Source organism: Oreochromis niloticus, linkage group LG11, assembly GCF_001858045.2.
Source record: "Oreochromis niloticus isolate F11D_XX linkage group LG11, O_niloticus_UMD_NMBU, whole genome shotgun sequence".
NCBI classification, from domain to species: domain Eukaryota; kingdom Metazoa; phylum Chordata; class Actinopteri; order Cichliformes; family Cichlidae; genus Oreochromis; species Oreochromis niloticus.
Genome location: NC_031976.2, coordinates 25,354,241 through 25,366,364, shown reverse-complemented (window position 1 = coordinate 25,366,364; position 12,124 = coordinate 25,354,241). Strand labels below are relative to the sequence as shown.

Genomic DNA, 12,124 nt, shown 5'->3' with positions numbered 1-12,124 from the left:
GAGGCACAGAGGTACAATAGTGCAAACATATATTTCCACCGCAACCTAAATATTTTGTGTTTTGTCATCAGAAAAAGGACAAGTCTATCATAAAGATTTAAAAAGATGCAAATAAAGAGTTTAGTAAGACTTAATTTCATATGACGTTTCTTACCTATGTTCAAATACAGTCTTGTTAAATAGAAAACTCCTCTTTCAGTTCAAAGGTTTCATGTATCAGTACATAGTAAAAGATCATCTGGTCCTCATCAAGTTCTAAAATTATTTAAATATAACATCAGATGAACAACAATGCATGACATATTACACCATGTCTTTTCTTCTTTTTTTAACAACAATTAAGCTAAAATGCAAAAACAATGTGTGAAAAAAGAAGTACAACTTTTTGCTTCTGTCGTTGATTTGAGTGTTCCATTCCTGCATGGTGTCTGTGAATGCAGCATGAACATCTGCCCCTCTCCTAGCTCTCCTAGCTCTCCTTGTTGAACTGCTATTTTAATCTTCTTGCAGAACACCTAAGAGGATATTTAGCAGCCATGAGGCACCAACTAAATGCACTTGATCATTGGCAAGTATGAGCATCTTTAAAAGTTGTTTTGGCAGATTGTTGGTCTGGAGCACTCGATCATGTTACATTATGCCAATGATTAAAGATATCAGCACTCATCTTAGAAGCAGAAGTATTTGATGCTGCCCATCAATCTGAGAAGGGTCGTCAAGACAACTGCCAATCGTCCCAGGACGATTCACCCTAAGGCCAGGCTGCGCAATGCTCAGAGAAATTAACAAGAGAAAAATATCTCACACTCTACAGGCCTCAGTTAGCATTATAAATGTTAAAGTTTATGAATGCACAGCACCATATTTGGAATTAAACAAAACACAGCATATGAGCACAAACACCTTATACCACTATCAGCTGTTGGAGGGTTGATGATTTGGGCTTGTTTTGCAGCCACAGGACCAGGGCACCTTGCAGACAGACAGACAGATAGACCCACATGCCCAGTAAGGGTCTTATACTATGAGAGAGAGTGGAAATTAATAAATTTACAACAGTGATATAAAAAAAAGAACAGTAAAAATTAAGTTAGTTAAAAACAGTAAAGGTAAGACTGACATTGTGTAAGAGAGAAGTACAAATTCCACTAATAAATAATATTTATACAATAAATGTAAGAAGAACAACTGCATGAAAGTAAAATATAAGATATTTTTTGGATCTCATGCCTTGCAGGTGTGTTCACCTGTTACAGAATGAAGAGTTGTTATGCAGCTTTATAGAGAACCGTAGGAATGATTTCCCGAAGTTTTCTTTATGGCAGCGAGGTTGAATCAGTCTGAGGGAGAAGGAGATCTGCTGCCTCAGAAGTGTGGAATGGAGTGAGTGGAATGGGTTGTCCATGATGGAGGGCAGTTTGTTCAGTGACCTCGTGTCCCTCACTGACTCAAAGACCTCCAAATTCTGACCAATGATGCTTCCAGCCTTGCGGATTAGTTCGTTGATCCTGCTGGAATCTCTGGCAGTGATTTTTTTTGTCAAACAATTTGCAGATAATCAGGTAAAACGAATGAAAGGCAAGGTGTATAACTTTCTGTGAGTGCCTTACATTTTATATCAGGGGTCCCCAATCTCAGTCCACGAGGGCCGGTGTCCCTGCAGGTTTTAGATGTCTCAGTGATTCCTGTCAATATTCCAGGAATCATACTGTGGATGGTGGATGACACGGGAGGAGTCGATGAACTGCTCAGTTCCCTCATTGACCGAAATGTCGTGCTCTCCCAGACGCACCTGGATACGACTGAAAACATTTGAAAAACAGGAAATTAGTATAAAACTCCCAATAAAAATTAATTTTGCGCAACTCTGATCTGATAATCAGACCTATAATCTTATAGATCTTATAGAAATATACTTACGACTGGTAGCAGTGAGCAGCAGACACAACCCAGTTCTGATTGACCAGGGAGCCACCACAGAAGTGGTACCCAATGTTCAGAGACACCTGATGGGGCTCAGAGTAAGGTGTGCACTCAAACCCTCCGACAATCTTGTCATCATCCAGGGCAACTGAAAACACAAATGTAAACAAACTGTTTACCACTCACTCCCATCAGGCGTGAAACATCTATGCTGTTTGATTTCCAGCCAAATGCATAAATAAAGCTTATTTGAGTGGATAGAGAAACATAATTAATTTTCTACTTTGAGATAATAAGGCTATGATGAATAAAGGTGTGATCTGGGAAGAAAGCCAACCAACTGTTAGCAGAGAAGAAGCCTTAAAACTTCACACTCACAAGCAGCTCCAATGAGCAGAACGAAGACCAGAGACCTCATGATTGCTGAGTGATCCTGTTGATGAGAGGACTTCACCTGGAGCCATGATTTATATCCACAGGGAGAGCTGCCCAGCTCTCTGAGCAATCCTATTGGTCAGTGTGGAGCCAGTCTCTGTGGATGGTCTTTGAAACTGGCATCCCTATTTGCATAGGGATGGCTTAATTTTTTGTAAATAAGGAAAAAATAATGTAATGTGTGATGTAGACAGTTTTTTGCTTCACTATTATTTGTATTGACTTATGTTTCATATCTGTAATATATGTATGCAAATTATTAATATAAACCAAACAACTTGTTAGAAACTCTTTCCTTAATGGACCATTAATACAGTCACAGCAAAACTAATCATTTCATTTATGTGTAATGTTCTGACTGTGCAATATTCTATAAAGCAACTCTTAAGACCCAATTAATTTATGCAAATTTTATTTTGGTATCAATTTGATTAATTCACCTGTTAGCTGACAGAAATGTGAGTTTGGTTTGTTTTTCTGGTCACACTGTAAAGTTACATGCCACCTCTCTAGTTACATGTCAGCCTTGTAATCTAGAAACTCAATTCAGATATGAAAGGTTTACCAAGAAAGAAATGATGTGCTTTGTTTTATTCATAAAACATAGGACATACGTATAAAGTTGTAATCGAGGAAGTGCTGTGATTTTATTTTATTTGAAAAAAAAAATGATATGGGAGATACAATTGCTGAACACTTATAGCATTTTATATAGGCAGTAGAACCGGACGGTTGGTGGTTCGATCCCCACTAAATATCTCTCCGATGCATCCATCAGAGTATGAATGTGTGAGAATTTTAGATAGAAAGAGCGTAGAAAAAAGTGCTTGTGTGAATAGGTGAATGAGGCAAGTTGTGCAAAGTGCTTTGAGTGCTCAAATAGAGTAGAAAAGTGCTATATAAGAACCTGTCCATTTACCATATATTTATTAATGGATGCCCTTTGTGTTGTGCAGTCACTCAATCAGAACACAGATATAGAAACTTAACAACATCAGTCAGGATTGCAAGATCATTACATTGAACAGAGTCATGTTTGGCACCGGGGATGGGGTGGTTGGAAGGACTAACATGATGCCTTGGTGTAGGTTAGCTTTTCTCAGCATGTCTATATCCCCAATACACGACATCTTGCAGCACAACTTTGCAGACATCAGCACCTCCAGAGTCACCTTGAGAGAAAGACTTGGACTGAATCTTGATACTTGAACTCTGAATTTTTGCAATGCAATGCTCAGCACTGGAAAGTACATTTAAAGTAATAAAAAAAAGTGGTTTGTCCAGTTTGAAGACATGCTGTCAGAAAAGTAGAAACATATCTGGCAGGAGTCTGCCTTCGTCCAGGTATCCTTAACAGAATATGGTGTATGGTATGTAATATGACAGTACTCTTCAGACAGGATGGGAATTTCTGCAGACTGCAGCCTCTCAGCAGCTGCAGCAAATACAAAAGAACATTGGAGATAATAGAGACTTTGCACATGGTCCCAGAAGAGGCACAGCCAGCGGGCAGAGCCACAGGCTGCACATACTGGTTGACTGTGGCAGCTGAGCTTGAGCAGCCTGATGTCATTCACAAGTGCCAAACTGTCACAGAAGGCTTGTTGGATTATATGGAAAACTCTAACAAACTGCTCATTACCCTCAGTGGCTCCAGTATGATGATCCCTCATACACAACTCCATGCAACTGACAGACAAAGAAGCTGATAAAAATAGATTTTGATTTTCTGTTCATTTTTCCCATCAGTTGCATCAGTTCTCATTGACCAGGGAGCAACCACAGAAGATGCTTGATTGGGGCTGGGAGTAGGGCTCACACTCATACCCATCAACATCATCTGTGGACACAGAAATAGTAATTCATTTGTTGCACTATAGAAACATGCACAATGCACGAGACAGTCTGCACTTGCAAGCAACTTCAATTAGCAAAATGAAAACCAGAGATTTCATGGCGGAAATGGTATCCTTTTACTTCACCTCAGTCTCTATCGTGTGATAGCCAGTCAACTAAAACACACAAATTGATAGTGAGGTGTAAACCTGATGCGGGTGGTCCATTCCAGAGTTGTAAGGCTTCTAAATCTAACCCTGTATGGCTGCAACATATGGATTGTTCACATAACACCTTCACTCAAGGCCGAGTTCAGAACTCAACCATAAAAAAAATAGCAGCGGTGAGAAATCAAATATAGAACAACATGTAACTATTCTTATAGCAAAAATGATTGCAGCATAATGGATGCAATGACTCAAATTAATTAGACCCTTTCAGAAACTTCCTCTTTAGTTTAGATTTGAATAATCAATGTATCAGTAATACAGAGGTTTGCTCCTGATTTCTAACTGCTGTGTGACAATTAACAATCCTGCAGTCCTGCAATTATCTACATTTCAATTACTGTTAGATTTTAAAGAGTCCTGCATACTAAATGCTAAATGTATGTCTAATCCTCAAACTGTTTATTAGAGGTCTTACATTTTTGTCTGTGTCAATGTAAAAGCTACTAAAAAAAGTCATTAATATTTATCATGACTAATTCCAGCTGTTACATTTTTTAAAAGTCGGGATACTGTAATGTATTTTAACCTATACCAGAATAACTTTGGGAATTCCACATTAAGCAGGATGAAGCGCCTTATTTTCACATCTCATTAATATCTTTTTTCATTTATATATTTACATTTATGCTGTCAAACAAATAGCTCATTTATAAGATTTAATTATAAGCAATAATCCTGATAATCATATTTGGTCAAGAAGAAAGTTAATTCACTGAAAATTGCTCTGCCTTACAATTACATAAAAGAACAAATCCGATGCATATTCTAATAAATGATTGGTCTACTTGGCTGGTGTTATTTTTCTTTTCTCATTTGCTTGAAACAACATTTTTTGCTGATTTTTTAAAAAAAAAAAAAATATGTGGGTTAGAAACATTCTGCAACTGCTGTTGTGAACATGGCCATCTGGAGTGCAACAGGCTAGATCCATGTCAAGGTTAATGATTACAAAGTACATCTTGCTGTGCTTGCATCCTATATAGAAGGTATGGCTGTAAAAATTTCATACATATAGTTTCATAGCTAGATAGATAGATCAATAAATAGATAGATAGATAAAAGAACTGAAACTCATTCAAATATTTGTTGCTTACCTTGCTCTCAGAGTGTTGTGCCTTTGGGGGTTATGGATGTACTGACAAAACAAATCCTGGCAAAGTAATGCACAGAGACCAGTACCATTTCTTTAACATAAACCACTATCTCCTATTTAATGTATGCTGCTGGTTGTGTATACCAGCAAACTTTGCCCCCCGACCCTGAAAAGGATACGCGGAAGAGAATGGATGCATAGATTCAATCTGTATTTTTGTGATAGAAATTCCCTAAATTCACATTGGTTCTATTAAATCCACGAGTCATATTTTGGGAGGTTTATTCATTACTATGTCAAAGCTTTCATATTAGCATTTGTTGAAAGCATAGACTGGTTAGTAACTCCTTCTCGTGTCAATCAGTCACATCATTTATTGGTTCTTTGGTTTGCTAAAAGCTGTGTGGAAATATGAGCCACATATTTTAATGTATCTTATGCCTTTCATACAAGAAAATCTGTGATACAAAAACCTGTACATTTCAAAATAATTCTTCTATACGAAGAACAATCTTTGTTCCTCTTTAAAGCAAACTACTATTATTCAGTTGTTGTCATTGTCAAAACCTTCTATTATACATCTATACCACACAACACTCAGATGCAGCCCTTTCAGGTGTATCTGTACTCTACTTCAGTCCAGCTCACCCCTTTAAAATCAGCCTGCAAACTCTTGGGTTAATAAAGCTCAAAAAGGTTATAATTTTAAAAAACTTTGTTTTTCTCCTTAACTCTGTGCCTTTTTAAAGGCCTGTGGAAGCTTGTTTTTACCACTGAAGCAACCTCTTTTGGGGTGGCATCTGAAAAAAGTTCAGCAAATTTGAAACAGGTATCTCAAAATTTAAGTTATTCAGAATAAGTCGAAATTTTGAGACTGGATCATAACCATTTAAGTTGTGGGAGGCAACAATGCACAACAGTGCATAAGAGTTATCTAGATATGAACATTTTTGTAACATTCATCAGTTTATACAGTTTACATGCTCACACGCAACAACAGTATAACAATACTTTTTAATCAAGCAAACAAAAACATATAGAGAACGTGTTGTTGTTGTTTTTTTAAAGGAGCTCAGTTGCAACAATAGACCGTGAGGTAGCGGCGGTGTTAAGCGGAACTATCTTCTCGCAGTTTCGTGACCCAGTCGGACGTATTAGCCGACGTACCACCAATGTCAACTCCAGCACATATATCGTTGATATACGTGACCTCCGGAATATTTCTAACATTTAGGTAACCTGCTCTATTTTGTGTATAAACAGTGGTTTAGATAAATTATATTCTAAGCGTCTCTTTGCTTTTTGAGTTTTATTTTGTCTGACGCGGGCTCTCGTAGGCGAAGCTATCCGACAAAATGCGCCTCACGTTGCAAATGTTGATCTCCCACGGCCGGATGGCCCGGAGGATGGGTTTGGGCCCGCGGTCCAGGATCGACATGCTGCGCAACATTTTGACAGGACTGGTCCGACACGAGAGGATAGAAACCACGCTGGCCCGAGCAGATGAAGTCCGCTTCTACGCCGAAAAGGTGATCATGTGAGGAACCAGTATGCTTAGAAACGGTGAAACCAGTATCTGAGTAGTTCTAACTACCCAAATTCAATATGATTATTTATTAATAACATTATTATTTAATCTTCTGGGATGCCTTTCTAATAAGGTCAGTGCAGTTATTGAGTAGTAACACGTGGACTCGCATCTTAAGAGGATTGTTACACCCACAGCAGCTCACTAACGTTACTAACATAACAATTAATATAAACAACGTTTTATCAGTTCATATTGGCCAGTGCAACACTCGGGTCACTCTCCGGTCAGCTGAAACAGGCACGTTCTTCCAACCAATCAATGAAATGAACGCTTGGTGGTTTTCACAGCTCATTGTTTCCACTGCAGATTGTGAAAATACACATTCATACATAAGCCTGCACCGTCTGACTGAGATCTGAGCTGAGTGAAGTTCTGCTGTAATGTGAAAACAATGCAAGACAAGCTTAAAGCGAAAAAGCAAACTAGTCCAACCCCAGCAGTAACATCTCTGCATTTCTGCCCAGTGTTGATGTCATGCTAAAAAACGATTGTTTGTATGTGTTTCCTATGCTTATCTATGCTTATATTGGTAAATAGGCTGTAGTTGACAATATTAAAGAACGAGTTTTAGAAGTAATTTATATATTAAATAAATGACCTGTTTTGTAAACACCATTATTATTATAAGTATTCTCTGTACTATTGTACCTACTATCAAAACAGTACTTCTTGGCTACTTAAAATATTTAAAATACCACTGCTATGTTATTTTTGACTGCAATTGCTGCAGCTTTCTTGGCCATTTTGCCAAAACTGATTGTAGCTTCTACCTTGTCACTTCTTTCTGGCTCCAAATGTCTTGATATGATTCGTGAGAATGCCCCAGCCACCCCCCAGAATAACAAAAAGAGTATAAAAAATGCTTCCACAGCAAGAGCACCTAGCGGATCACTGGTGCTGTGGAATATTGACTACCAGGTGTATCCACTCCCAAAGGGGCACAGGTCAGTGTTTCTGCACACGTCTGCTCTACAACAGCATGGGATGAGGTGTGCACATGCCTCACAAAACATCTGTTCCCCACTGTGGTTAGGGTTAGGCTTTCTCATGTCGCACCTTCCACTTGATTAGAGACATGTCTCTAACTGCCTTTTATTTTATCGGGATCCTTTATTTGCATTGAACACAAATAGTGTTTAGTGAGTCCTGGTGTGTAGTTTAAATTGGGTTTTGGTGTGTGTGAAGCACACAAGTTTCATCATGTGGTAGTAATGGAGAACCCCTATCAAACTGTGTGGGAGATTTGTGTGCATATAGTATGTCACTTGGATTTAACTATTCAGTTGATGGTGACCCGTTATGTATATTAATGTGTGCATGTCTGTACTGTGTAAACTCCTACTGAATGTTATTAGAAGGAAGTTGAAATATTTTTGCTCATCCCTGTTTAGAAGTTGTTTTTCATATAAAAATAACGCTTTATTGCATTAAAACAGTTCTAACTCTAAAACTTTGCCTTATTCAGTATGCAGACATCTGTGAATATGTAAATTGGTCTTCGCCACACGTCTTGGCTCCACACTCACAAAATTGCTCGCTACATAAAACTGAGCAGTTTAGAGGATCCTGACAAAATATACAGAGCCTGTACCACATTGAAAATTAGCAAGTTTCAGCTATTAAAATGAAGCAAAAAAACATGTTAATACAAACATAACAATTAAATAGATTAACACTTGTAAGAAAGGTTTGGTTTTTTTTCACCTCTCTCAGGGCAACATCACAAGTTGTCAAGTTAATCATCACTTCTTTGCTCTCTGTTTTCACGTGGATCAGTGTAAGACACAGATGAGATGACGAAACTCACGCAACTGTAAATGAAAGAAAAAGCAGCAGACTCTCACACGTAACTGAAACAAAACGAGTACACACAGATAACATGAGCCCTGCCCTCATATTCGGTTTATGTGTGAAATCCTGACTGCTTGAATTTGTGATTTTCATTTTAATTGGCATACTGCAACAGTAGCTGTTTTTTGTTTTGTTTTTTTATTTGTTTTGTTTATTTGTTCACGACTTGTCTTCTAGCATATTAAAAAAAACATGATATGAACTTCTTAACAAGGTTTCAAAAGCTTATATTTCTTGAAAGAGGTCTTTAATTCATTTTCTTTGACATGCATCTGACTGTCGATGTTTTCTTTTATCTTTTCTTTTTTTCCCTCTAGCTGGTAGACTATGCCAAAAAGGGAGACACTGATGAGAAGGCAATGAAAATGGCCAGTTTTTGGCTGACGGTATGTGTCTGCAGCTCTTCTTCACTTTGTAAAGATAATAACCGTGTAGCTCTGAATATAAAACAGTTGATGTGAAGCTTATTTTAAGTATGCTTCCTCTCTTCAGGAGAAGGATCTGGTCCCAAAGCTCTTCAAGGTCCTGGCTCCACGGTTTGAGAATCACTCAAACAGCTACACACGGCTGGCACGCATCCCCAACAGACAGAACCTGGACAGAGCTAAGATGGCTGTTCTGGAGTACAAAGGCAACCCTTTCCCACCCCTTTATCCTGCGAAAAAGGAAAATGAACTGACTCTCATCAACCAGCTCCTCAAAGGCTACAGAGAGGACAGGGCACAACAGTTGGACACAAAGCCGTAGTTGCCACCGTGGAGATGGATCAAAGATTGCTGAAGGGTGATGGTGGGGTACTGAAATGGTTCTGAAGAGCCACTTGCATATTCTGCAGACTGTGGCTTAAAGACACTGATGCAGTTCTTTACCAAAAGAAGCCGCAGCTCTGTAAAGTATTTCTGATTGTGTATTAATAAATATTATTTCTTAAGATAAGCAAGAATTGTTTGGTTTTCCTTTGATTTTTAATGAATCCAGATTCATGCTGTTCAGCATTCATAAATAGGTTCACAAATAAGCTGCTTTTCTTATTAATGTGGTAATGGTGGTTATAGTTTTAAAGGAGTCAAAGGAATGAGCAAAAGTGTGCTACTCTATAACTGCATATTCCATATCTCCTGTTTGTAACAGAGTATGACTCTTAGAAATTTGTTGCTTTCAAACACAAGCAATGTTGCTATTATTTTTGGACATGTCATCAATTTTCTGAAGGCGTTACAGGATGCATAGTGCTCCTTGTGACATATACACCAATCAACCACAACATTAAAACCTCCTGAATTACATTACACAGCTCTCCTCAAGCTGGCAAAATAGCTCTGACCTGCTGGGGCATGGGACCTCTGGGAGAGTTCTGTGGTGAATGGCAGTAGATGATTGTGAGTCCTGTGGGTTGCACGGTGGAGCCTCCGCAGAATGGGATTTGTAATGGCACATTCCACGGATGTTCGATTGGACTGGGATCTGGGGAGTTTGGAGGCTGGGTCAACCCCTTGAACTCTTTGTCAAGTCCCCTGAGCTGTTGCAGTTTTTGCGGTGTGCCAGAGCTCATTGTCCTGCTTGGTATGGCTGCTGCAGCGTTAGGGTATGCTTGTCCTGCAGTAATGTTTAGGTGTGCGATGCATGTTAAAGTAACCCCATGAACAGCAGCAATCAGAGTTTACCAGTAGTACAGTGCACTGTAACGAGGCAAGTAATGTAATTTACATATGACTGGTTTTAACCCTGTAAAGCCTGAACAATGAAATAATTGCCAGAAATTCAGAGTGTTGATTGATCCTTCTAACAAAAAAAACAAATTAAAACTAGCAATTTGCATATATGAGTTTTAAGATGTATATTTTTTTGCTACAACTGTCATTTTTGTGCAGTTTATTGCTTACAAATGTGCAATTTATGTTTTTCACGATAAAAATCGTCTCAAAAAAAGTCTCAAAAATTCGGGGTTGATACAGGGTTGCCTTCATGTGCAAATTGGTGTAGTTCCACTTTAAAGGAGGATTTTATGGACAGTACATTGTCTCCAAGTTCACTTCACTAATCGTTTTCCAGTCTTGTTAATGTCAGTTAATGTCAGTATAGACAAGGCTGAAGTAGTGATTCAGCCTCCTGAGTCACTCGGTGTCTATTGGAATGCAACAGACACAGACAATGGTAGACACGCATATATAAAATTAATCAGTACACTGGATGGACAGCGGAACGAACACAAGGAATTATGGACATGTTCAAATTTCATTTACATAAAGCACAACTGTACAATCGCTAGCCATCTTGTAGTTACATCTGTTCAGCGACTCACTTTTGCAAATATCTCATCAGATAATTCATGGCAGATGGGCTGATCTGAGTATTTCAGAAACTGCTGATCTACTCTGATTTTCCTGCACCACCATGTTCAGAACAACTCTGAACGCACAACATGTCGAACCTTGAAGCAGATGGACTATAGCAGCAGAAGTTCACACCAGGTGCACTGCTGTCAGAAACACGAAGCCAAGGCTACAATTTGCACAGACTCACTAAAACTAAGTAACAAAAGATTTCCTGGACTTGATTTTTGTTGCAACATTTTGATGATAACGTCAGAATTTGGCACAAACAGTGTAATTTATATGTTACAGTCTACCTGAGTATTGTTGCTCACCCTTTATGAGCACGGTCTGCTTGTGGATGCTTCCAGCAGGATAGCATCACAACGCATCATCTTAAACTGGTTTCTTGAAAATAAAAGTTTTTTAGTTCACTGCACTCAAATTGCCTGAACAGTCACCACTTCAATCCAGCAGAGCATCTTTGGGTTCTTCAGGAACTCTGTGATATTATGTCAGTAAGGACGAAATCTCTCAGGATTGTGTCGAGCACCTTGTTGGATCCATGTCACAATAAATTATTGGAGTTCTGAAGACAAAACAGGGTCCAAACTGATGACTAGCAAGATGTACCTAATAAAGTGGCAGACAAGTCTCTCATCTAAGACCTAAATTTACAAAATAACAGCCTACAGCTTCCCTCCACCATCCTGATATTAGTGCCCTTTGCATATACACTACTTCCTACTGACAAATCCCTAATGCAATGTGTCACATGTCACCTGTGAAAATTACACTTTTTCTGGGAACAATAACAGTGGTGATTCATGTGCTTAAATTGTCAGTTTATTGC

At 38.6% G+C, this 12,124-nt stretch overlaps 2 protein-coding genes across 2 annotated transcripts; one reads left to right on the top strand and one right to left on the bottom strand.

Annotated features, from left to right (window-relative positions):
- Positions 1-1,659: 1,659 nt before the first annotated feature.
- LOC100700058 (trypsin-1-like) lies at positions 1,660-2,365 on the bottom strand. The gene is made up of 3 exons (XM_003458791.4): positions 2,302-2,365; positions 1,921-2,071; positions 1,660-1,802 (listed from the first exon to the last, which is right to left on the bottom strand). The coding sequence occupies exons 1-3, from the start codon at positions 2,339-2,341 to the stop codon at positions 1,676-1,678; spliced, it is 318 nt and encodes a 105-aa protein (XP_003458839.1). The 5' UTR covers positions 2,342-2,365; the 3' UTR covers positions 1,660-1,675.
- A 4,252-nt stretch (positions 2,366-6,617) lies between these two features.
- On the top strand, positions 6,618-9,730 carry mrpl17 (mitochondrial ribosomal protein L17). The gene is made up of 4 exons (XM_005463932.4): positions 6,618-6,751; positions 6,855-7,046; positions 9,277-9,345; positions 9,452-9,730. The coding sequence occupies exons 2-4, from the start codon at positions 6,873-6,875 to the stop codon at positions 9,704-9,706; spliced, it is 498 nt and encodes a 165-aa protein (XP_005463989.1). The 5' UTR covers positions 6,618-6,751; positions 6,855-6,872; the 3' UTR covers positions 9,707-9,730.
- Positions 9,731-12,124: the final 2,394 nt, after the last annotated feature.